This window comes from Nelusetta ayraudi, unplaced genomic scaffold, assembly GCF_046127955.1.
Source record: "Nelusetta ayraudi isolate G7.1 ecotype Tasmania unplaced genomic scaffold, CSIRO-AGI_Nayr_v1 ptg000063l, whole genome shotgun sequence".
In the NCBI taxonomy this organism is placed as follows: domain Eukaryota; kingdom Metazoa; phylum Chordata; class Actinopteri; order Tetraodontiformes; family Monacanthidae; genus Nelusetta; species Nelusetta ayraudi.
The window spans coordinates 4,680,766-4,706,764 of NW_027466113.1; the positions used below are offsets into that span (position 1 = coordinate 4,680,766).

The 25,999-nt window shown below is 46.2% G+C and overlaps 3 protein-coding genes and 1 long non-coding RNA gene across 7 annotated transcripts; 2 read left to right on the forward strand and 2 right to left on the reverse strand.

The window, feature by feature from the left end:
- Positions 1 to 7,609: 7,609 nt before the first annotated feature.
- Positions 7,610 to 9,315, forward strand: uts2r3 (urotensin-2 receptor 3). The gene has a single exon (XM_076040883.1). It carries the CDS (start codon positions 7,673 to 7,675, stop codon positions 8,846 to 8,848), a length of 1,176 nt encoding a protein of 391 aa, XP_075896998.1. The 5' UTR covers positions 7,610 to 7,672; the 3' UTR covers positions 8,849 to 9,315.
- Positions 9,316 to 11,863: 2,548 nt separating this feature from the next.
- LOC142898129 (uncharacterized) lies at positions 11,864 to 14,980 on the reverse strand. The gene is made up of 3 exons (XR_012928540.1): positions 14,905 to 14,980; positions 14,185 to 14,258; positions 11,864 to 12,153 (listed from the first exon to the last, which is right to left on the reverse strand). It is a non-coding gene; the product is annotated as an uncharacterized LOC142898129 (long non-coding RNA).
- khdc4 (KH domain containing 4, pre-mRNA splicing factor) lies at positions 14,979 to 20,895 on the forward strand. Of its 4 annotated transcripts, none has more exons than XR_012928532.1 (14): positions 14,979 to 15,138; positions 15,579 to 15,756; positions 16,267 to 16,395; positions 16,482 to 16,561; positions 16,669 to 16,721; positions 16,816 to 16,991; positions 17,141 to 17,352; positions 17,471 to 17,531; positions 17,892 to 17,952; positions 18,047 to 18,330; positions 18,445 to 18,609; positions 19,013 to 19,094; positions 19,189 to 19,274; positions 20,038 to 20,100. XR_012928532.1 is itself a non-coding variant. In XM_076040855.1 (14 exons), the coding sequence occupies exons 1-14, from the start codon at positions 15,110 to 15,112 to the stop codon at positions 20,268 to 20,270; spliced, it is 1,857 nt and encodes a 618-aa protein (XP_075896970.1). In that variant the 5' UTR covers positions 14,979 to 15,109; the 3' UTR covers positions 20,271 to 20,895. The 4 variants fall into 4 exon arrangements, 3 of the variants coding, with proteins under 3 accessions (XP_075896970.1, XP_075896971.1, XP_075896972.1); XM_076040855.1 differs by having other exon boundaries at positions 18,985 to 19,094; positions 20,038 to 20,895; XM_076040856.1 differs by having other exon boundaries at positions 18,466 to 18,609; positions 18,985 to 19,094; positions 20,038 to 20,895.
- LOC142898094 (NADH dehydrogenase [ubiquinone] flavoprotein 1, mitochondrial-like) lies at positions 20,867 to 25,951 on the reverse strand. Its single transcript, XM_076040874.1, has 10 exons — positions 25,648 to 25,951; positions 24,701 to 24,783; positions 24,439 to 24,609; positions 23,495 to 23,678; positions 23,193 to 23,382; positions 22,838 to 23,050; positions 22,329 to 22,495; positions 22,177 to 22,258; positions 21,679 to 21,824; positions 20,867 to 21,580 (listed from the first exon to the last, which is right to left on the reverse strand). The coding sequence occupies exons 1-10, from the start codon at positions 25,732 to 25,734 to the stop codon at positions 21,485 to 21,487; spliced, it is 1,419 nt and encodes a 472-aa protein (XP_075896989.1). The 5' UTR covers positions 25,735 to 25,951; the 3' UTR covers positions 20,867 to 21,484.
- Positions 25,952 to 25,999: the final 48 nt, after the last annotated feature.

Consider the following 25,999-nt stretch of genomic DNA (forward strand, 5'->3'; position numbering starts at 1 on the left):
CTAACAAGAGAAACTGAACGGGAAACTTCCGATGAGAAATGTGCTAAACGCTGGCTGGACTCTTGTGCTCCGTGTTGTATTTGACTTGATTGGGTTGCAGAAAACCGTTGCATGCATTGCGGACGAAGACAAACACAGAGAAATATGCACATCTGGGCTAAAGAGGGCGTCCTCTTTACCCGCATGACAACAAATGAAGCCTGGAAACACCAGGAGCGCTCGTTTGTTCGCTGCACAAACAGTGAGTCAACATTTCCAGCAGGCTGATGTTTACAATCAATCATTTAACGTACAAAAGCCATTTGGAAACCGTGACATATCAGAGGGGTCCATCTGTGTGTGTGTCCTCGCTGATCCACTGGATCGCGAGCCCAGTGTTATTATTGGATGTGCAGCCGGGGATGTAGTACTGACTCTGTGCCACCAGTGGGCAGATTGAAACGGTTTTTGGCATCTGCTGCAGGAGGCCAGCAGGCAGAGATCAGCAGCTCAATTTAGAAGAACTTGAAAGTTTTTCTGCTAACCAGTGATTAGCTATAATCAGCTCCGGTGGCTGCGGCGTGTCCAGGGGCGACACACACCTGCTTTCAGGTGGTCTAATGACAGAGAAACATTCAAAAGTTGGGCAGCTGTCCAGACACGAAAGGTGGAGAACTTCACACCTCGGGGTGGTTTACAACTTGGCTGGTGATTAACGGAGGCAACAAGGGAGAGACAATAGCTGCTCACAACACGTCTGGTTGTCTTGTGAAGGGAGTGTAAAAAAAAACCTCAGTTTAAGTGCTGACCATTTTCTGTGGAGTAATAAAAGTGTTGTTACACATTCTGCTTAAATACTTGACCTGTTTCCCAAGGCGTTAATATAAGACTGAAAAGCAAAAGTCTGTGTTCCTGCTGACTGGATGACTCCTGCTATTATCATCATGTCCCTCGTGGCCCGGTGAAAGACTGATATGTGTGCCCGGCACGTTAAGCAGAAACCTCAGTCTCCGTCTCAGCGCGCTGTAACAAGTTCCAGACTTTGTCAGGCTCACGCAAGATCCAAATCTTAACACTTTCTGATTCTCGGATGAGGCCCACCTCAGTTCAAAGAGAGGTTCCTGCCCTCCGAGGGCCCAGACGGTGTCCACACTGCAGGCATTAGCTCCCTATATTTCTTGCCGGATTCGATTTTTCTGGCTGGCGCTCATGCTATCTTTCAAGAATTTCACTCCTCTGCTCGTGGCCCTGATTTGACCTGCGTGTGCAGATGAACTGTGCAGCTTCAGCTGGGTTTCCGTTACCCCTAGAACTGCGCAAAACCTACATATCGCAATAAAAAAGTGGTAATGGAAACACAGAAACTTCGGAAAACCTCTCAAATATGGCTAAAAGGTTTCCAAGCTCTCATGAGGTGGTTTTTCAGACGGATCCATATCGAGATATTCCGCAAAAGTGTTGTGGAAACACTTTTTTCGCATTTACGCGTCACCGGACGTGACGCACGTGGTCACATGACCAGTTCACTTCAAGTAAAAAAAAAGGCGCGCTATGTTTGGACGGAGGAAGTGACAGAATATTTTTTGCGAGGAATCAAAGAGAAAAATATAACAACCATTATTGACAGCAAACAACCGCAAACAAACAAAAGCAAACGTAATTCTTGTGAAATCTTACTTTGCCGAAATTTTTAGAAATACCGCTTCTATTTTGCGGACAGAAACGCAGCTATTGTGTTCCTACACAATTTCATAATCAAAAAAAAACAAAACAACTACTGTACAATTTGAAGCAGGTCATGGTTGAAGCAGATGATGGGTGAGGACGGCGTACGAGGCTGTGCGCGGAGTATTGCAGAGGAGCGCGCAGAGTTGAAGCAAAAACACTCCATCTATCTCGAGGGTATATGAGTTTTGCTTGGTCTCACACAAAGCCTCTGCGAGCTCCTCGTGAGTGCAACACACCACGACTTCAGAGAAGGTAGCTTGAGAATGGCTTTGACGAGAAGCTGCAGAGACGGTGAAGGTGGCTGCTGTGTGTGAGAGAGGTGCGGGGAGTGGGTGGGGGGGGTGGATACAGGAGTGGGAGGGTGAAGTGGGATCAATAACTCATCACAAAGTTGTGAATCATTCCACAGCCGTTCATCACGAACAAGAAAACGTCCGCCCATTTAATCAGGACGACGAGACGGCGGACGGTCAGCGGCGGGCCACTGTGTCTGTTTGCTCCGCAAAGCGGCCAAGCTAATTAATGAAATGAAGGAAGAAAGCAAGGGCGGCCAGGGAGAAGGTTAGGGAGCTCATCGTGTTTACGTGGCGGGCGTATGTCATTTCGGAGACAACCCAGAGTGATAACCCAGATCGGCCAATCAGCGTCGGCCGGGCCAGGACCTCCTTCGTCTGCGCGTGCCGCGTCAAAGGTCGAAGACACAGAAAATAATAAGGAGTGTTTTCTCAGCGGCGTCACGGCTCGTTCTGTTTTCACTGGGCAACCTCCGGCCAAGCCCCCGGTAGCACAAAAACATCTCAGGGAGCCACTTGGGCCCCATGTTAGCCAAACATGAGTAACATGGGGGCACATATAACACAGGATGTAATGTCAGACTGAGAGCTGCAACAAGTTACACTGATGTTCTTAAAGGTCAAGTGTGTAACATTAAAGGATGCTCTGGCGTGAAGTGCATTAGAAAATGTGTATCATTTTAGTTAAAGATGTAATTAAATAAATAAATGAATATGCCTTGCATTGACTTTTGCTAATAATATGTCTTCATAGTTAAAGAGAAACAAGTGTTGGGAGGGAACAAGAACAAGAACAACAAAATCACAATATATTACCCAAATTACTGGCAACAAAGGAAACAAATGTGACTTCGCAACTCTCCTTATCGCTGTTCAATTTGAATAAGTGAGTCGGGGAGATTAATATCTATATGTTCCCATCCCCTGACCTGCTTTTTTTTATGCATATTAGCGATTGATACGCACTAATTTGAATTAAAAACAGTGGCGCCGCCAGTCAAAGCGCAGAAGCAAAGGCTATAACTCAATTAAATGTAATGAGGGATTACATAATGTTTCAGCAGGACAAGGATGGACGTGATCGGCCAAAGACAAATAAACAGCACAGGACTTCCACGCTGCTTTTCCTACCCCCACCACTCCCCTTCACACTCCATCTCACTGCTGCTGCTTTCTTTTTTTTTGCCTTAAAGGTCCAGACTGGGGTGTTTTTTTACCGGGAAGCCAGCATGTTGCAAACAGTGCTAACGTTCATCGCCGCTATCTCATTTTCCACTGGCTCTCACTTCTTTCACCACCAACTGAAGTCACCGAACCCGGAGCTGATTCGTGTTTGTGGGCTGCAGAAGAAACACAGCGGTGCAATACGGTCGCCTCCATACAAGTGTGCTAGCTCGTTACGTCAGTTATCATTAGCAACTAAAAATGCTAACGGTGCCTTATTTTAGATTGCATTAGATTTAGATTTAGATCTTTATTGGGGAAATTCTTTCTCTCAGCGCACTGCACAGTTTAACCAGCATACATAACAAACATCATTACACTTATAAATACACACTTCAGACAGGACATACTGACATAGGGGACATAGTGCAGTTCATTCATCTCCTTTCCCACCGGGGTCTGTTATTCAGGGCCGCTATGGCTGAGGGGATTAGGCTCCCGGCTAGGCGGGCCCTCCTGCAGCGCCTAGTCCCGTATGGGTGTCCGGAGGGCAGTGGGATGAGGTGGTGGTTGAGAGGGTGGGTAATGTCCTGCTCTATTGAGGATGCAATGCGCGCAATGGCCTTGGTGTTGATGTCTGTAGGGTTGGGTGCGGGGAGACCGATTATCTTGCTGCCCTTGTTGGTTATGGATGTGAATTTGGAGCAGTTTTTGACCGAAATGTTGAACGTCTTTGTCCAACATACAAGCAACACGTGTACATCTGTTGCGTAATTCCATCTAGCGCCGGCCGACCCTTTGAAATGTTACCCGCGGGGAATTTATGGGGAAATATGTAAATCAGAGCCGAGCTGATGTCATTGAAATATGATCCCCCCCGCCCCCCCTTCTCCATTTTCATCTATTTAGTCGTTAACAGTTCGCGCCCTTGAACAAGAGAGTCTGGGTCACCAGACCCCGCCCCCCCCGTACCTCTCCGCCCCCCACCCCCGCCACCATTCTGGCATGGCCGTGGCAGGTATTTGTTGAAATTCCTCACACCCCGCAGGGAGAGCTATGCACCCCATCCAGCCGGCCCTCTCCGCTCTTTACAGCCTGTCTCTGTCCATCTCGAGCAGCAGCACATGTATGGAGGATGGGTTGGGGTGTGGGGGGGGGGGGGGGGGGCAGACGTGGACTCACGCCACCTCCCAACCACCACCACCGACACGAGGCCCTCACATTTCACATTTGGCTAGTCGCAGCTCAATCGCTTCCAAGTCCTTTGCCCTCTTCAAAGCTGGCAAACCGCAGCTGTGTGTCGCACGACACCCCACCTGAAGCAACTCGGTGGTTCACGGGCCACTGCGTCGCTCGCTTTTCGATGACTGCTGAAAGCGTAGCTCATTCTGCGTTAGCGTGCGGACGCTTATTAAAGCCACCGGTTCAAACTTCTCGTGTTTTCCTTGACGTGCCCCGACTGTTGACAGAGGCACGGGCGCAATTAATTTCCTTGCGTGATTTAAACACCAAATCGACACATAAATCCCTGTGGGGGCGGTCGTGGGCGGCGGGAGGCGGGGGCTAAGACGGCGCTCTGTGGTCGAACACGAGCCAGCGTGGTGTTGACGTTGGGTCGGACTGGAGTGTTTTAGCTACTGCGGCGTGTCGTGAGGTGACAGCAAATACCGGAGATACGCTGCGTCAGAAGCAATCTGCTCTCCGCAGGGAGGGCCAGAGGTCTGTCACTGTCAAATTTAATTTTAGTTGAAGAGTCGGCCTCATATGAATGTTTTTTTTTTTTTTTTCTTCAGCGTGAGATATTCCAAAACAGCTCTGTGTCCAAGACAGATGGACAAGGTGTTGATGGACTGGTTTCAGAAGAGGCTTATTAAACCGCCGATTCAAGGTCTGCTGATACATGTTTGTTAAAATGGAGGAAAAACACTCCAAAAAGGAACCACAGATCAATAAGCATTTTTTTTTAGACGATGACTCATTGCATTGAAAGGTTTAATTCAGACTTTTTTCATTTATTAATTTAAATTCTCCATTCCCTCAGATGTTTTGCTATTTTATTTTATTTTATTTTAACTATATCTTGCCAATAAAACCAAGTTCATTGTTTTATTACTAACCATAGGCTTGTAATAAAACAAGTCTCAAGCCTCAGAGAGTATACCATTAAAAATTCATTGCAATAAATTGTAAGACTTCAAAACCTAGAGGCCACATCGGTGAGTCTAGGTTTTTTGCCAAAGTTTGAAGATTGAGTTTAGAAATAAAAAAAATAAAAAAAAAACTAGAAATTTGCCATAGTTCTACAGCACCATGTATGGTCCGATTTTTGACTTTCTTGAAAAGACGTTGCAGTGGGGAGCTGCACTGGGAGATTTACAGCGGCCATAAAGGCATTTAAACCACTGGAGAGGTTTCAAAACCTGGTCAGAATTTATGTAAGTTCCACAAATGTGGCTGTAAAATTTAAGAATTTAAAACAAAGACCAATATTTGCTCTGTCTGTGCAACAACTTCGCTCAGCTGGTGGACGACTTATTAATTCTTACTAATAAATTTAATCATCGAAACTATAATCATCGCAGAGTGAACGTTTAAAAGCGGTCAAGATTTCTGCAACAGCATCAAACTGATTCCAACCACAAACCTGTTGACGCGGTAAAAGCGGACTTTAAAAAAAAAAAAAATTATGAAGATAATTGCTTTTTCATTTGCTGCTGTTTTGCTTTAACCAGGCATTAAAAAAAAAAAAAGCAACCCAAAAAACGTGGGCTTTGCAGACGACAGCGCCGCTTCATTTTAAGATTGGCTGCAGAGATAAACCCCCCTCCCGAGCAGCATCCTCCCACCACCCCCTTTTCCACTCCTCTCCCCTCCAAGACGCGCCAGAGACCAGAGCTGCACTCAGCAGGATCACATCTCCACGTCCAGAGGCCACTTCATTGTCTACGTGTAACGTTCAAACTTCCACCGCCTCCTGCCGGGCACGCGGACGATGCTGACTTCCAACCCGAACAATCCAGACAGACGTTTCAAAATGGGATCAAACAACGGAGTACAACTTTTAAAGTGCCTGGGATAAAAGTCTCAAAAAAAAAAAAAGGTAAGCCCAAGCATCTGCTAGAAATGCTGTGAGTTCTTTGCCTGGATTTTTTTTTTTTGGATTGACGGCACATTGCTGTTTTGACTGAACCATTTCTCGGGCAGCTTTTGTAAGAATTGGAATCTCAAAAGCATTGCACCATGCAAATCCTCCTTCAAGGTTTTTCCATTTGACGTCCAGAAACCCATTTTATTATGTAGCCCAGGCCTTCAATTTATTTGTAGTGAAAATAAAAAATAAATGTGTCCATTCTCTTTGAAATCAGAGAAAATAAAGCGGAGACAAAAAAAAAAAAAAAAAATACTGGAAACAAATTAAAATAAATAATTTCAGATCGTCTCGTGCAAATTTTTCCGGGAAGGGAAGGTCGAGTGCTGTCAGGAATATAGCACAGCTGTTATTTAAAGGGAGTCGGTAAAGAACGGAGGCCCCGGCACTGCAGGGGTTTGACTGCTCCTCCACAGTTCAACAGGAGCTCTTAACCCCGGAGCCGCCACGGGTCGCCATGTGTCACACAGGCCTTTTTCTGGCGGGCACCTCGCTCCTACTGTAGCGTGGCGACACATTTCCATCCGAAAAAAAATATTTTTTTTGAAAAAAACAGGAAAAGCGCTGAGCTCAAAGTACCGCAGGCAAAACCGAAACTGTCTGTCACTGTCCACAACAGGGGCAAACATATATTGGTAATGTGGTTAAAACCGCAGCCATCCTGTCAAAAACATTCAATTAAAATATGTGTATTAGATTTTTATTTGCATGAAGCCACATCAAGGTATTTCATTGAAATTTCTATTACTAGACTGGACAGTAGGGAATCATTTTATCAAATCCATCACTACTCAAGAATGCTAATTGTGATATCAGAACTATGACGATTATCGCTGGTGAAAAACTATATTCTAAATCCTGCACCTATTTGACACCTTTGTGTTGCCTATCCATTATCCAACTGTCTGACCTTAAAGGGTCAGCAAAGTAGACTTTTCTCCATTTCAGCCTGGTTCGCATTCCTCAATTTGATCAATTCCTCCTCCAAAGGATCCAGTTGCGTTAGAAAACAAACAAAATGTCACACAACTCAGCAGAAAAAAAGACTAACACTAACCAGCGTGGCAGCAATTAGACTCATAAACAAACAGAACCATAAACTAACCACACTTTATCTACATGGCGTCCACATTCACATGCGCGTATGTTAAAAGCAGTTGGCAGATTAACTTCCTATGGTCCGCCAGTCATGGCAGCAGTTGGGCAACTTTCCAGAAACATCAAAATATTCCTGCCTCCTCTCCTCCACTGTCTCGTCCTCTCTGACTCTGATCCCTTTGTTCTGCGTCTCAAACAGACCGTCCAGCCGGCCGGCCGGCGCTCCCTGGCTGCAACCGCAACTACCGCAATCAGTCCCAGCATGGACGTGTCGGGCTCGCTGCCTCCTCCGTCTCCGTACACCTTCCCCAACCTCTCGGCGCCCTCCTCCTCCTCCTCCACCCCCTCCGTCTCGCCCTCGCCCAGCCTGGCCTCCACGGCCCTCTTCTGCTCCCTGCTCTCCCTGCTCTCCCTGCTGGGCATCACGGGGAACCTCTACACGCTGGTGCTCCTGCTGAGGCGCAGGAGGAGCAGGAGGAGGCGGAGGGCCGGGTGCTGCTACTGCCCCCTGAGGCTGCCCCCCTGCCTGGCCAAGCTCTCCTCTCCTTCCTCTTCTCCCTTCACCTCCTCCACCACCTCCTCCGCCGCCTCCTCCACTGCCGCCACCTCCTCCTCCTCTCTTCACCTCCAGGTGCTGAGCCTGGCCCTGGCCGACCTCCTCTACCTCTTCACCGCCCCCTTCATCGTGTACGACAGCCTGGCGTCCGGCTGGGCCTTCGGGGAGCTGGGCTGCCGCCTCCTGCTCAGCCTGGACCTGCTCACCATGCACGCCTCCATCTTCACCCTGACCGCCATGAGCCTGGACCGCTACCGGGCCGTGGCGCGACCCCTGCACGCCGCCTCCTCCTCCAGCTCGTCCAGCCTGCTGCGCGTGGGCCTGGCCTGGGGCCTGGCGGTGGCGCTGAGCCTGCCCATGATGATCACCCTGCACCTGGAGGACGGCGACGACCAGGAGGGCCAGCTGTGCGTGCCGGCGTGGGACGAGCAGAGCTCCAAGGCCTACATGAGCGTGCTCTTCTGCACCAGCATCCTCGGGCCCGGGCTGGCCATCGGAGCTCTGTACGCCACGCTGGGCCGCCTCTACTGGGTGTCCCAGACCCGGCCGGTGTGGGCCAGCGGGGGCAGCACCGCCTGTTGTCCCCCGCGAGCCCCCAAACCCAAAGTGCTGCTCCTCATTCTGGGTATCGTCCTGGCCTTCTGGGCTTGCTTCCTGCCCTTCTGGATCTGGCAGCTGCTGCCCCTCTACCAGCCCGACATGCTGCGGACGGTCCCGGTGGGCACGCAGGTGACGGTGAACCGGATCCTGACGGGACTCACCTACGGGAACTCCTGCGTCAACCCTTTCTTCTACACGCTGTTGACGGGCAAACGGAGACGCAGCCGACAGACGCTGACGTCGGCGAATCAGCTCTGCCGCAAGAGCAGCCCCCTGCAGTAGCGTGTGCAGTGTGTCTCGCCAGCCGACAGGGCAATAATGTGACCATGTGTTCAATTGTACAGAATGCTTTATGAGTGCCATAATTAAAAAAAAACACCAAAGACAATCCAGTTGTCCTCAGCTTACAAATATGAATATAATAAATGAGCAAAGCACTTGAGGGAATAATAAATTCTTTGAGGACACAATTTAGAAAAAACGAAAGGCTTTAACTATTCAACTCTTCCATCAAGTGCCGTTTTCCTAATCATATCGGTAGAGCAGAGTTTATGCTGTATGTTGCACAAAACCATGCAAAAGCATTTCTGGCAAAAATCTGATGCACTTCTTTTCATTTTCAGAGAAATGTTATAGACTTTTTTTTGTGTATTTTCTTCGTTTAACTTTTCCGACAGTTTGTTTCGTTGACATAATATTTTTTTTTCACTTTTTTGTAACTCTGCTGGTCCGCAATAGTTCAAAATCAGCGACTTGTTATAAAAGAGACCTGCACGCTGATTTAGATTTTTTTTTTTTTTTTTAATTTTGAAATGTGCTATGCTTTTGCATGGCCTTGACTTGTGTTGATTGTAACCGGTGTTCCTAATAAAATGCAATGTAAAAACCTGAATAAAGAGCAATTTTTCTCTAGCTCAGTGTTTGACAGAATCATTCAAACAGTGAAACATATAATATGATGTGATTGTGAAAAGCCATTGGCTAGAAAGTGGTGTGTTTTTCAGTGTGTGCGTGACTCCGGAGGGTCCTCCCTCTCTGTCTCCGTCCCGCCCCGACTCAAAGGCTGCACTGTGCTCCGTTCCGAGGCCCGCTGCCCTTTATGGCACATGAGCAAATATTGTTGTTTAACAGAGAGTCGTACGGATGGATATGGAAAGATGGGACGAGCTGGTCAGGGTGGTCTTGTTGTTTCGAGGGCGTGAGCGTCTGTGACGTGCTAAGGGGTGTCCATCAGACTCGGGGGTGTCTGCGGTTGACAGCAGAAACCAAGCAGAAGGCCGTCGTTGAATGTAATGATCCATCTTGTTTCGTTCGTCAGTACACTACAACAAAAAAATTCAAACATAAGCTAAAGCGGACGTACCATTGAAGCAAATACAAAAAAAAAAACACACAGTTTGTACGATCTTCACTTTCAGATCTTGATGACATTTGGAGAAAGCAGAGGAAGTATCTCAGGTGACGATACAAATAGTGTTTTTCTTCATCCGCCCAATTTTCTCAGAGGGACAGTCGGGCTCCATTAAGTGTGGTTACAGTGTTTTGCCTGACTGAAGTGTCTCTGTGAGAACTTTATCCCCAGGTGATCGTTTGTCTCACTGATTTCGTGTCAGGTCCGAAACGAAACGCAGCTTGCATTGTGAAGGCAGTCCTTCACTTTTTGCACACAAAAGGCGCAGGGCCATGGGAAAAAGAAGACCAAAGGGCTGCGGCGGACACCGCGAAACACAGCTGGGCCTTTACTGCACTGGTAACGCAAAAAGGCTGAGGAGGCACAATCGGAAAAGCGCGATACGAACACGCTCGCTTGACAAAATAAAAGGGATGCCATTATTTTTCAGGCTCGGCGTCCCCTTCTGAAGTTGTTGCCGCCGCCATGTGTTTCCAGTTACCTGGGTCGGCTACCTCCGAGCAGAACGTTCCCACTGCTGTTATTACCCAGAGGCCTGTGCGGTCGCACCACGGGGGGGAGCCCTCTGTTGTGAAGTTAATGCAATATCCATCCACCGTCCGCAGACAACTGAGGCCCTCTCGGCACAGTCGTCCTTTCGGATGGAATTCAGTTCAGACAATTTGGTTGGCTGGCCAGTTGGGTGTAGAACTGACATCAGATGAGACTTGGCGACTTTGGACTACTGTGTCACACTGAAGTGCAGAAGATTGAGGATGTAGCTTGATTAATGATGAGACGTTTCCAAAAAATAACACTCTTGTACAACAGTGTCGGATATTGAACCAGGCAGAGCCTGTTGCTTGTCAGGCTTTTATGTGTCTGCATGTGTGCATCTGACTATAATTGAATTCCAAAATCCAACATATCAGATGATGAAGGTCTCCCTCGGGCCTGCGGGGATGACTGAGTGTTTGATAAACTCCAAATACGTGGTGTTTTCTCAAGCCATCCAGATGGATGGAAAATATTGTGTCAGTTGGCAGGTTGGTCCATCTATAAACATCACGTTGCTTGTTTTAGTAGCAGCCAGCTCTGCTCGACTCTCTCCAATCATAACTTCTACCCTCCTGTCCAATCTCTTGACTTCATCCCAGGGACCGCTGACGCCGTCCTCCTCTGCTCTTCTCCTCCACGTGGTGGGAAAACTGGGGGACAAATGTTTCTCCTTAGGGACGGTCGCTCCGCTCTACCTGAGGATTCCGGATCACGTCCCCTTTCCTGGAAACGCAAAGCATCTTTCCATCCCACCACCACCAGCGTATCCCACCCGCCCGTCAGTGCTCTTGACCAGTGTCTGAGGCTGCTGCAGGTGCCCCTCCCCTGGGCAGTCCGCTCAGGAAAGAGCCCCGCTGTGCCGACGAGACGAGGCCCAAGCCCGCGCCAGGTTCCCGCTGCGAGCTGCATAAGAGGCTCCCATTCTCTCCAGACACACACAGCAAAGATTCCCTTCGCACTCCTCCTCCTCCTCCTCCCCTCAAATTCAATCTTTCCATCTGTTTTCTCTCTCTCTCTCTCTCTCTCTCTCTCTCAATCGCTTTTTGTCCCCTCTTTAAACTCTGTCTCACCTTCACGTGGTCCTGCTCTATGGGAATTTTATTTTATTTAGTTTCCTTTGCACTGGAATCGCAAATATATATGTATATATATATATATATACACATATACATATACATATATATATGTATATGTATATTGTTGAATGTTGATCTAAAGAAAAAAATAATAATTTCATATGTATATATATATACACGCACACATACATATATACATACATTCAGTGTATATACAGTACATGTATGTATGCATACATATATATGTGTGTGTGTAATTTTTTTTTTTTACCCTGGTCTCTTTGGATCAACTTTGGGTCATATCTCTAACATCACTCACACCCTCATCCAAGTTTTACAGAACCCACACAAACAGTCAGCACAGCATGACAAAAAAAAAAAAAAAAAGTTTGTAAATGCAGGTTTGACGGCAAACATCGAATCCGGGCTCTCACAGTGTTTCTTTGTTCAGCTCATGGGCAGCTCCACCGCGAGGCGCCTTCCTGCCCATCACGTCCCCTGACTTCGCGTCTCGGCGCGAGCCGCCGGGATCAGGCGAGACCCAGGCCCACATGCCTCTGAGGCTGGAGGTTACATCAACCGACATACATAATCCTGGTTCACACATGGGCTCTTACGAGGGAGGACCGTAAATGTGACGCGTATGCACCCCCCCTTCGGCCCTCTGTTCTTCCCTCGCCCCCCCTCTTGGCAAACTGCAAGTGAAGAGTCATCCCTTGTCAGCTCAGGCGTCAAAGCTCCGCCGACCTTTGACCTCCCCGACTCTTTACTCATTTGGACCCCGTGGTTTGTTCACGCAGGCAACTCACGCAAGGGGTCGGACATAATGAATTTCCACAGCAGTGTTGCAAATTAGAAAAGCCTGTGCAGCTGTTTCTTTTTAATTAAAGTGCTTGCTAACGATTTTAGAGTAGTTTGTCTCATTTAACTCTACAAACTGACTAGAACTCGAAACATGGCCTCTTTGAGAGACAAAGAACTTTATGAGTTGCCAGTGCAGTATTGGCAACTTTCGTAAAAAAAAATATGGTCCACTGCTAGGATGCAGCTGTGGGAAATTGAATGTTTAAAAATATTCATTTGAGTTTGTAGTATTACAAACAAAACTTGGGGGTCCAAAAGGTGCATTGAAAGCAGCACACTGTCTGTCACTTCTTTCTCAAGAGTGACTGTTAAAAAGTGAGTAGTGGGCTGAGGTTTCTGTTGGACTTTGACTTAGAGCGACACCTACAGGCAAAGTGTAAGCATGGCTACACAATTGAAATGGTCGGGTTTCAGAAAGCTTTTGGCAGGTAAACGGACCAAACAGAGAGAGAACGGCTTTGGACAGGAATAAAAATCTAAATATAATCAAATAGGGTCAAACACAGCGCTCATCTTTATAACCTAAAGTTTATGATATGCAGTTTTGCAGGATAAAAATCGTAGAACAAGTTTTAATCGGTGCAAGCACATCTTGTTGTGTGTATCTTTCCTTCTAGACTTTTTGAAAAGCATTTATCTGTCACTATGTATTGGGCTGTCTTGATAGACTAACTCCAAGAGTAGTCGTCTTTATGAATAAATATGACAAAATCCATTGGTGAGACTGAATCCTAATAGAAATAATTAAATAAAGTCTATTTCCTGTTACGTGAGTTTTAGATCCTAGCACATCCCGGCCCTCAACAAGAGCCAGATAGCAGGGTTCTCCACAGTGTTTTCAACACCCTATGAAAGGAACAAGAGAAATCCTGCCAGGGCTGCTGGTTGTTCAATCTATAGCTCCATGTTTCCCCCACGCAGCGTTCTCGCCTTCCACCGTAACCTGCACCTGCTGGCCATGTCTAGGAGCTCCTGGTGGTCTGTAACTAAACACCAGTGCCTGAATAACCCATCAGCCTCGGAGCTGGCAGGGATGATGCTTAGGTGTGTCTGAGCACAGGATGCGAGACGCTAGTCTCATCCTCCACAGGTAACAGAGTAAACAGGGCCTTTAACTCTAGTCTGGCTCCCATCAAAACAACTGCAATTCTGGAACAGATTCGTTTTAAAGCTGAGCTGTGGATTCTACTTGGAATTGCTTTTGCTTTTGCTTTTGCAAAGCAAATAACAGGGTTTCCAGCAGAAATCTAGGACAAAAGCACGTCACTTTTAAGTGCAAAGAACTGGTTTAAGGGAACCTTATCAACATTGTAGAATGACATTGGTTTGGCCTGATTACATTCTAGAAATGTAACTCTTTTCAACATCCTCTGTAAATTCATCTTTTTTTAAAAATTTTTTTTGATTATTCTTCTAGAAATTCATTTACTGGGTTCGCTTCTCAATGACCTACAAACAAAATTACCTTGAGACTAGAGACTTTTTTAGTTTAGTTTTTTTTTTCCTTTGTCAAATTCGTTTGTTCTGCAATTCAGAATATGTATACATTATATATAAAAACAATAGTTGCATTAGTAAAATGCAAAACTCTGTTCATTTCATTGTAGAAAGACAAAAGGCTAAAGCTAATAAAAAAAAAAACAAAAAACAAAAACCCCAAATTCTGTTCAAAATGTACATGGCAAAACTTTAGTTGTCACAACCGATCATACATTTCAGTTCAAACTTACCTTGCCTGAAGAATAACTAGTATGCGCTGCCAGTCAAGGTGTTTCCTCTCCTCCACTGGGGACGTGCAAACCTCCTTCAGAGATTGATTGGTAGGACGGAGGAGAAGAGCATTAGAACGCGTGAGATGCAGCAACAACCCAGCTGAAAGGTTGCTGTTGTTGTCGATAACAAAAGATGGTATCTGGCGCCAGCTGGTGGTAGAGACGTGGAATTGAATCCTTACTGTTGCTTTTAGCCAAACTAAAATGCCCATAGGCATTTTCCACGAACCCCCGGCGAGAAACGTCAACTAATGTTAACTTCCACAAATATTGGAACATTTGAACGCGTGTTAAACTGTTGTTAGTTTTGGTCTGGTGAATCTAATGATTTTTCAAATGAGTATAATTCCTTTGAGAGTTCACTTTATCAAAGAATGACATCAAAAAGGCAGCTCTAACGAGTGAACGATTTGAAATAGATCTTTTTTATTTATCTATTTATTTTAAGAGATGGCTGTCATTTAAGCAGAAGAAACTTAGAACAACAAGAACAAGAGGAACAACTAGAACCAAACAAAATGATTGAGCAAAAAACAAAACAAAAAAACAAACAAACAGCGAAGTAAATGTGTCTATGTGTGAGACACAAAGACACAACACACTGAGAACAAAGTAAAAAATAATGAGGAATATTGCATTTCAAAGAACTTTCAAAGAATAAAACTGCTCGACTCAAACCATATTTAGCTTTGTTCAGCTATTACTGCAACAACCAGAAGAGGGCGTAGATGTGACTTGAAGGATACGCGCAGCTCTGAGAGACCAAAGGGGGAAACGAAGAAGAGAAAAAACCCCGTCAACAGATCCGCCTGATAGCGCAAAGAGGGGATATTGTTCCCGTCTTTACGCACTGTAAGGGCAATCTACATTTGTCAGGATATTGATGTCATTTTGCGGAACCCACAACGGCGGGTAAGTGCGTCGAAAGTGGTTACACGTTTCAGATGGTTTCCCGGGGTATTTCGTCCGCCGACCGGATGATTTCTGTTAGCCGGGTACCAGCAGACGTTAGCCGGTTTATGCAATCATGGCGGAGTGTTGCTAGACTGCAGCCACGAATTGGCTCCCACCCAAAAGTAATGCTCCAGATGATTCCAGTGCGTATCTAATTTATCCATTTTCGAACCCCTTTCACAAACTTTAATGTTGGAGAGGGTGTTTTTTTTTTTTCTTAACCACTGTCCAAAATTCCAACCCTTGCCCTAGCTAGCCGATGCATCCAGTCGCTGCGATACCGCGGTACAGCCTCGCACTAATAAGGAAAACAGATAGATACTAAAGATAATAGACCGTTCTCTCCTGTCAGTCATGTTGTTTTGACGCTAACAGTCACGTTTGTTTTGTCCAACCAGCCGCCGCAGCAAATGGGACCAGCCTGGTCCCGGCTCCGGTGGGATGGGGGAGGCCGAGTCTGCACCCACCGGAGCTCTGGATGCTGCCGCAGCCGTGGCCGCCAAGATCAACGCTATGCTGGTAGCCAAAGGCAAACTGAAACCCTCGCAGATCGGCACCCCGGGGCTTCCTGACAGGGTAACTACGTGCTTAAGAAAGACACACAAAAGGCGATCCAAATGGTATTTGAACTTTATATATGCAGATATGAAACGCAATTTCCCAGTGTGGGAACGAACAAGGGTATTGCACACGTTATGTATCTTTACCCGGTTGTTGAAATCACCAACTCTCTTCATGTCGATATTCTGGTCTGTATAACTATGTCCTAAGTGTGCCTGGCTGGACAAGTATCAAAACGTTAGGAAGGTTGTTGCGTGACATGGTTTATTGCATCAGCGTTGTCACGTACGCTGATGCCAGGTGCACGCGAGTTTTAACGTAAACAAAAAACGTAAAAAAAAAAAAAAGCCTCATTCTTTCTAGCAGGAAGCTACAATTGAGCATTGTCGCAGTTGGCTGTGATCAAGATGAGTAACTATCCTATTGCCTGGATGATTAGTCATGCAAAGCTGTTTCACTGGAGGCAATTAATTCATTTTTTATTTTTATTTTTTTGTAACACTGATTACCTCGTCCCTGTCTTAGGCTGTGAATGTTGGGAAGCCTTCAGCGCCGCCCAAGGCAAAGGATGATCTAGTTGTGGCAGAGGTGGAGATCAACGACGTCCCGATCACCTGTCGGAACCTGCTGACACGAGGCCAGACGCAAGATGAGGTCAGAATCCAAACAGTCAGCCGTGTCTTACCAAAGATAGTTTGCAGACTGTTTGCTGACTGGCTCTCTGCCTCATTGCCTCACAGATCAGTAAAGTGAGCGGTGCTGCAGTTTCAACCAGAGGCCGTTACATGACACTTGAAGAGAAAGGAAAGGCTCTTCCAGGGTAATTCTTCTTCCCCTTTCATCCAATAAACGTAAACATTCTAAATGCCAGTGAACTTCCCAGTTTAACACTCGTAGTTTCACATTCTTTCTGCTCTTTTTCTGCAGGGATCGGCCTCTCTATCTACATGTCCAAGGACAGACCAGAGAGCTTGTTGACCGTCAGTACCACTAATTCATTTTCAGTCAGTCATACATTGTAATCCTCGCATGTTATTCAAACGGGCCGATTGGTCCTTGTTGTCGTTTCTCCAGGGGCAGTTAATAGAATCAAGGAGATCATCACAAACGGCGTGGTGAAGGCAGCAACTGCCTCAATATCATCTTCGTCTTTTTCCCCCAGCGGGGCATCAGTCACAATTTACCAGCAACACAACCCTCCTCCTCCCTCACTGCCCCAAATGAGTCACAAACCGCACTTTCAGTCTGGGGTGAGACAGTTATCTTTGACTTTCCTGCACTTTAATGCACCGCTCGCTTGCAGTTTTTTTCAGGATATGAAAGCTACAGTAAGTTCAGTCATGATAAAGAAAGGATGCAGAAAGGGTATTCAATACTTGTGCTGTCTTTCTGCCCTCAGATGCATTATGTTCAGGATAAGATCTTTGTGGGCCTGGAGCACGCAATCCCAGGGTTCGTGGTCAAGGAGCAAGTGGAAGGCCCCAGCTGCTCATACCTACAGCACATCCAGGCTGAGACGGGGGCCAAAGTCTTCCTCAGGGGGAAGGGATCAGGCTGTTTAGAACCTGCCTCTGGACGAGAAGCATTTGAGCCCATGTACATCTACATCAGGTAGGCGTCGTCCCAGCAGTCATGAACCGGCCTCGCGTTTCAGGAATTGTGTTTTCTGATGAAACCTTCACAGCAATTTTGGCTGAGTTGAACTAAAGGCAATCTGCTCTCTGCACAGTCATCCCAAACCTGAGGGGCTCGCAGCAGCCAAAGTCCTGTGTGAGAACTTGCTTCAGACAGTGAGTTGTTTTCTATTCATTAAAAAAAAAAAAAAAAAAAAAAGTAGGTCTTGACTATGATACTGTTAAAATAGTGTCTGTGTTGCTGATTAGATGCTGTAAGAGCTGCATCATGTATTGCTAACCAGCTAATTTAGAAGTCTGAATCCGTCCTACAGCACACCAATTCATATTTACAAAACTGCACGTAGACGGATCACACTGCAGTTATTGCAAACTGATCAAAGCTTGCAGGAAGTCTACGTTCACGCCAGAAAAAGTCACACAAGGCATCAATCACTGAAAACATGACACAGAAAATACTCTTTTAAAATTCAATGTCCTTACACCGTCCATGACCCTTATATTTAATGTTTCCAGGTCCACGCTGAGTATTCTCGCTTTGTCAATCAGATGAGCAGCATGATGCCGTCACAACAAGGTATGACCAATTCATTATGACCAAGCCGGGTTCGTTCATGTAAAACTTCTTCAGTGAGTAATGTGTTTACGCCTCCTCCTCTGGCTCGCTCCAGGTTTTGGACAGCCTCTGATGGTGAATGGAATGCCCCCCCAGCCTCCCTACTACCCTCCCGCTGCCACCTACCAGCCAGGCTACCCCGCCCCTGTGCCGCTGCCTCCTCAGCCACAGCCCCTCCCTCCGCCCTACACTGTCCCGCCCCCCTTACCTCCAGCGGTACCTCCCGGCGTGCCCCATCAGTACTCGCTGCCCCCCTCACAGGCGCCTGCTCCCGCCCCCAGCCCTGTCGCAGCTCCGACTCTCCCCCCTGCACCGGTCCCCGCTCCTGCAATGCCACAGGTGGGTCGCAGCGCCGGCAAATCTTCAAATCCGTCTTTTTTTTTTCTCTAAAATAAAGGACCCCTTCATTAACCAACCATCTTTATTTAAAAAAAAAAAAAAAAAAAAAAAAAGATTCCCGGTCTTTCTTTGCAGACTCTTCCACCGTTACCTTTTCCTACATCGGGAACAGCACCACCCAAAGTCCTGCCCCCTGCCGCCCCCGCCAACCCACCGCAGAAGAGACGCTTCACAGAGGAGGTCCCAGACGAGATGAGCAGCGGCCTGCTGGGATACCAGGTGTGTGTCTGCTAAGTCACTGGTTTCCATCATGCAGTTTAATGCCATCTCTCTTAACTCTCTAGTTGTTTATCTCTTCTTCTTTTTTTTTTTTTAAATAAAGAAGTATAGGAGTGCCCATAAAAGTTTTACCTGCGTCTTCTCAGTTGTAAGAAGGATTGTCGGGAAGAAACGGCAATCATTTGACTAGAAGTGATGGGTTTAATGAACTTATTTTAATAACACACAGAATATTGATGTCATCAGGTGATTCCAGTGACACACGAGGGGCTTATTGTTAAGCTCTGGTATAATTTATTTTAGCAGTTAACAAGATTTAGGTCAGGGTTTAGTGGAGGATGTTTGCTAATCAGGCCTGTGTTTTTCTGCTCATAGCATGGACCCATTCATATGACTAATTTAGGTGCAGGCTTCCCAGTGGGCAGCCCGGAGACTGCAGGACCCCCATTACCAAGTTCCTCCGGCCCACCCAGTGAGAGGGACAGGTACACAGAGTTTTTTTTTTTTTTTTTTTATCCTTTCTTCTTCTAGTGAATCTTTTTTTCGTCTGTAAGTGACATGATTTCCTGTGTCCTGCAGTAGGCAGCTAATGCCTCCACCCCTGTTGCCTGTGCATGGATCCAGACCTAAGATGGAAGAGAGGAGAGCGCCCCAAGGCCCCGTGGGTAAGATCACTGAGCACATCACCCCCGTCAGACCTCCGATCTGCACGTCTGATAATGTCAACCCCTCTCCCAGTCCTCCATCCTGCGTCGCGGCGGCTCTCACAGCAGATATCTTTCCGGCTATTTGAGTAATAAATCCCTGTTCGTGGCAGATGATGTAAACGCAGTGGTGCACGCACACTCAGCCCGCCACTGGGCCCGTCTGCCGCCTGTGGTTCTGACAGGATTCTGCTGCTGTGTCTAGAATCCTCAGGATGTTGAGATGGAGCTTTGGCTCGCCAACTTATGTGGATTGTCCGAGACCCCTTTGTAAAGATTAGCCCGTTCATGGTGTTCTGACGACGTGAACGGTCTGGGGTTGTCTGTAATCGGGCCGGTTTCTGACTCGCTCACTAACAAGAATCCTCTCCTGTTTTTGTGTTTTTCTCTTTTTCTCTGTGTTCTCCTTCTCTTCCATGTGTCTTCTCTCGGGGCGATGCTGGATTCTGTGTGGGGGCGGGGCATGACTCGTCCCGCGCTGCTGTCCTTCCACTTGATTGGTCGGATCTAACTGTCACTCCCCATCAACCAATGGCTGCTTTCCAATGGCGGCCCCCACCCTCTACACTGATAAACTGTGCTTTTTTTTTTCCTCCCTCAATTTGATTTATTGGATTCATTGACTTGCATCTTCTGGTTGCTGCTGTTTTGGTGTTTGTTTCTCTCTCTTTCTCTCTCGCTCTCTCTCGTGTCCTCTCGCCTCCCTTTTGTATTTCTCTTTCAGAACCCGTAGCAAAGAAATTGAGAACTGGTTTGGTGGCCTATTCGGGCGATTCCTCCGATGAAGAGGAAGACCACTCGGTCTCCAAGGCCTCGGGTCCAGGTAACCCCGGGGCTGCTCCCCCTACCTCCACATCCTCAGGCTGGACTCAGGGCTACCGCTGCCCCCCTCCACCACCATCCCGCACTAAAAGCCAGCCACAGTCACAGTCTATACCTTTTTGGATGGCGCCATAAACCAGAAAAATCCCCCTCGCTCTGGGTTTTTTTTTTTTTTACTGAGTCTTACAGGATGTTAACCCAAACTGAGCCTCTGATCATCATGTGGAAGAGCCAGAAACAGAGATTTTTTTTTTCTTTTTAGTTTGTTCAAATGGACAGAACAAGAATGAGGAAGATTCATTTCTTTCCCCAGATGACTTTCACCTTCCAAATCTAAACATTGTGTCTGCAGTTGAGGGGTTCTATTGTGCTTTTGCCCTTATTCTGCTAGAAGGAAGTTGGTGCTCTGAGGCAGGACGAGATGAGACTGAGCCCACAGAAGACGCTGTAGCGCTTGTATTCATTCAAAATGACTTTATTTAGGTGCAAAACGTACAACAACATGTGCGCTTGCACGTCAGCGGTGTTTAATATCAGTATGTTTGTAAAACCTACATCGGGATAATGCTGTACATGACTGGTCATTTTCATTTTATCCCTGAATTTGCTTGAACTGCTTCATCTGCCCCCTTTTCCCCTGTGCAAGCATCAACCCTTCCTGTTCTGGAAATTTTTTTTGTACAGATCATAATGGATGAAAATGTAGTAAGCCTTTGGAATTTATTTCATGCTTTTATGAAATAAACATAATTTATTTACATGTTCTATCTAAATGTGTTTTCTTTCATTTAAGCAGTACAAATCATCACCACCACACATTGTTGTCGTTTAAAACACATTACTTTTAAAACACTGAAAACTACGGAAGAGGAATAGGGCCACGAGAAGAGGAAAAAAATGAAGATGGATTTTTTTTTCCCTTTTTTTTCCTTTTTCAAGGAAATGTTGCGATTAAAGTCAAAATTTAGAGAAGAATGTTGATGTAAGAATGATGACATTTCGTGAATAAAATCGAAATTTTGCAATCAATGTCAACGTGAAGTCAGTCATGATGTCGAGAATGAAGCCTGCGCGTAAGTCTAGAGTAGTACTTCTGTTTTTGCCAGATTCCTGATTACTGTGGGTGAACCCTGTGGGAAATGCTTGTTTTCGGCAGTTTGCTTATAACCGTGCGTAACTGGGTTAATCCACCAAACACTTTATTCACAATTCTTCTTTCATAAAATTTCAACTTAAAACTTGAAATGAAAACTTAAATAAAAAATCTCCCTCCTGTAATATTTTTTCCTCTTCTTGTGGCCCTAATCCTCTTTCGTAGGAAACACTACCAACAAGTCATCTAGTCAGTTTTAGATCATTTCGATCTCTGTTTCTCTCGGCTGGTTTGTCTTATTGTGCTCTGCAATGCGACTCTCCATCACTGGCCTGAAGTGGCGGATGAGTCCCTGTAAACATTAAAGAAAGAAGAGAGAGGAGAAGGCCCTGTCAAATCGCCAGATGCAAGATAATGAGCTTGTACCTTAAGTGTTCTAGTGGTCATCACCTGCACAGGCCACGCAGCTCCATCCCCCAGTGCACAAATGGTGTGTCCCTCGATCTGCTTGCTCAGCTCCCAGATCATGTCGATCTCTGAAACGGCCGCTTCTCCTCGGACGAACCTCCACATCATCCTGTCCATCCAGTCGACCCCTGAGTCAACATGAAGCAGAATAGCAGAGAACGTGGAAACGAAACATGAGGACGGCCTTGCCTGAAGTCATAATAACTGACATTTTCAGATCTAATTTCTTTCTTTCTGGTGCAGCTTCACACAACTAACCCTCCAGTTCCCCCAAACCCTGGAAAACATTACTTAGCGCTCTGTTTACATCCTGCAAAAACACTGTTTTAGCCTCCTGCTGCAACTGATGCTTTGCTGGACCTGCCACGTGTTTGGAGGGAGGCTGAGGAGAGGTGGTCGGTTTGCACACTTTCTGTTTAACGGCAACACAGCAGTGATTCTTAAACGTTTGCGCTAATTCACAGCAGTGCAGTTTCCTACCCTCCCTGCAGGGGGTGCACTGGCCACAGCTCTCGTGTTTGTAGAACTCCACCAAGCGTGCGATGGCTCTAATCACATCAGTCTGCAAAGACAAGATCAGATTAGATGTCGTTCTGTTAATTCACTCCTGTATAATAACGGGATGTGCCCACCGATTTATCCATCACTATGACGGCAGCTGTCCCCAGCGCAGTCTCCGCGCGGACAAGGTCATCAAAGTCCATCAAAACATCGTCGCACACGTGCCGAGGGATGATGGGAGTGGACGACCCGCCTGGTATCACTCCTAAAAGATTGTCCCAGCCTCCCCTCACTCCTCCTGCAGCAGTCACACCAACGGGGACACAGAGAGTCACGTCAGCGTTGCATTAATACTTCCCATATTTAACATATTTTCTCAATTTTCAAATATTAACACAGACAATTATAGGACAGATTATGGCTTGTAATCATTTAAAGTAGTTATACATACTGTAAGTGGTTCGATATTATTGGCTTTGGAGATCAAAATTAAAATCCCAAGATGAAGCTCTATCTATCTATCTATCTATCTATCTATCTATCATAACTGTGCTTTCAGCATCTGAACTTTGTGCCTCATTGTAAGGTACACACACACACACACACACACACACACACACACACACACACACACACACACCGGCATGTCTCTCTATGAGCTCTCTCAGAGGGACGGACATCTCCTCCTCCACGGTGCACGGCGTGTTGACGTGACCCGAGATGTTGAACAGCTTGGTCCCAGAGTTCCTCTCCCTCCCGAAGCCTGCGAACCACGTTCCGCCTCGGCGACAGATTTCAGGCGCCACGGCAACCGTTTCCACGTTGGAAACTGTCGTCGGGCATCCAAACACACCTTGAGGGAGACGGAGGGAGGAATGTAATTACCGATATGTGTTCGTTTCGGTTGTTTTTTGTATTTTATTTTTGTTTTTTTGACCCCCCCCCCCCCCCCCCCAAAAAAAAAAAAAAAAACCTCAACAGAGCTCACAACCCACCTATGTCTGCAGGGAAGGGCGGCTTGAGTCTTGGTTTCCCCTGCTTGCCCTCCAGAGACTCGATGAGGGCCGTCTCCTCTCCGCAGATGTAGGCTCCTGCTCCCCGCATGACAAACACGTCGAAGTCGTAGCCAGAGCCGCAGGCGTTCTTCCCAATCAGCCCGGCTCTGTATGCCTCGTTAATAGCCACCTGTTAGGAGGGAGAAATAAGCGGTGAGACAAAACATACGTGCAACATCTAAAAAGAAAAGGGCGAATAAAAAGAAAAAGGAAGCATGGAACGGAGAGACAGTGAAATCCACCTGCAGATTTGACGACTCGTTGTAAAACTCTCCTCTGATGTATATGTAGGCAGCACGGGCCCCCATGGCTCGACCGGCGACCAGGCAGCCTTCGATCAGCTTGTGAGGGTCGTGACGCATGATCTCGCGGTCTTTGCACGTCCCAGGCTCCCCCTCGTCGGCGTTCACCACCAGGTACTTGGGCCTGAGACGCAGAGGGACAATAAACTGATGTATGCCTTCCAGAGGTGGGAAGCGACAAAGTACACACACTTTGTTGCTGTACTTGAGAAGATTTTGTAGGTACTTTTTTCCAAAGACTTTTTACTTTGACTCCCTCCTTTTGTACACAAATACCTGTACTTTCTACTCCTTACATTGGAGAAAAAGTCTTTCAAGGACACCAATTCTGTCTAAAGTTAAATTTTAAAGTTCAAATTCACTTATTATTATTACTATTAATTTGTTGTCGGTGTTTTATTTAAACTCTACAGTTGTGTAGCAGAATATAAAAGTGGATCATATTTCAGAGGACCTCAGCTCTGGGATCGCTGTTTCAAACGTTATCAGTACAGTGGCAAATAAAGGTAGAAAATAGTACTGTTTTTTGTTTTTAAATCGTCAACATAAGCCAATAATGGCTCAGTGGTCAGAACTATTACTGATTACATTAGTTGTGCTGCAGTTGAAAAAGAAACAAAAACGAATATGAAGCTGTTAAAATGAATCAAGACCTCTGGTCAGTTCAGATTATTTTGTCAGAACTTTTTACTTTTTGAAAAATGATCAACCAGTGTATTGCTTCATTAATGGCAAAAAATATCTGACTTTTACTTGAGTAAAGGAGTTGAATCAGTCGTTTTACTTTTGCCGCAGAAGCATGTTTAACTTAAGTAAAGAATGTGAATAGCTTTGCGGCCTCTGATGCCTTCACGAAGACCTCAGTTGTTGCAGGGACTTTTCACCTGCCATCGCTGGGTTTGTTCATGAAGCTCCATTTCATGCCAGTGGGGAATCCAGCTCCGCCCCTTCCCCGAAGTCCAGAGACTTTCACCTCACTCAGGATCCAGTCTGATCCCTTCAGTATGATCTCTTTGGTTTTGTACCAGTCACCTCGTCTCTGCGCTCCCTTGAGTCTGGAAAGAAGTGGGGGATAAAGCAAAGTTTCTTGACACTAATTATTGGGTCATTAGAAACCAGGGGAAAACAGTGGTTGAGAGTCGTTACCTCCAGTCATGACGGCCATATAAATTGGTAAATATCCGGTCTTGGTCGCTTAGAGGCCCATATTTGGTCTTCTTTTGCTTAGCCTGGTAACATAAATGATTACAGGGTTAGTAAAGAAACTGTATTATGTTGTGGATGCTAGTACCTATGGCAGGCAGCATTCAGCTCCTCTCTGAACAGTTACGGCAGGTTGTTGTCAGTAATTTCTGTTAGTTAGTGGTTCAGTACAAACACCTGGGATCCTGGCAGGGCATTAACAAACTTTGGACATCGCCCATCGCCTAATTTCCCAAACAAGACCAATAGTTGCTTTTCTGTCAATTCAAAACATTTCCCCCACTCTTGAAACAAACGAATTACAGAGAAACCATATTTCTGTTCCCACTGCTAATATGGAAAAAAAAAAAAAGCTGCCTCTTGAGGGAACCCTTTAATTAAATTCCTCTACCACTCCTGGTGTAAAGATCATGTTTGATTCTCCTTAGTGCACACACTGTTGCATCCTTTATCAAAAGGTCACCAGGACATTGCTGGCCGGTATTGGAAAAGAAATAGGTCAGCTTTACTACTGGACATTAGCCATACAGGGCAGGTTTGACTCAAACTCCTTGTTGTCACCTGGTCAGTTCAAAGGCCTCGTCGTTTAGCCATGACTGTAATCTTACTCACTCTTATGTTTTTATTCCAGTCAGTTTTAGTTTAGTTTTTTTTTTTCTTTTTTTCTTTTATCCCACTGGTTTAATTCGTTATGTACTTTTAGCATGTTCCACCTGTTTGGTTTCTGTTGTCTCGTTACGGTTTCGCCACTGCACTGTCAATGAGGATTAACTTGATTACTTCAGATAAATTAAGTCACTACAAATATGTAATCAACAGTAACACTCCACTGTCGTCGCCTGGGTTTCAGTGTTTGCTTTTACGCGTTGCTATGAGATGGCGGGGCCTACCTGTGGCGGAGCGGCAGCAGTGCTGTAGGTGAGACGCGGAGTGATGTGACGCGTCACAGCGCCCCACATCTTCCGCCAGGGCAGCATCCTGCGGGACGGACACCCACCGACTCACTATCAGACCGTCACCCCAGCACTGTTCCCACAGGTCGCAGGTCAATTTCTGACACCTTTGTTGGGAAATAAAGTGCCCCCCTGCCGATGGAGTGGCTTATTAAAGTAAGAGGATTACTAACTGCGTCACTTCCTCTCTCTCAGATACCCTACACACGTGCGACCCGCCAATGTAATTGAGTCGATCTACGAGCTCTTCCTTGCTAGCAAATTCTGTTTGTGCAAGAGAACTTTACCA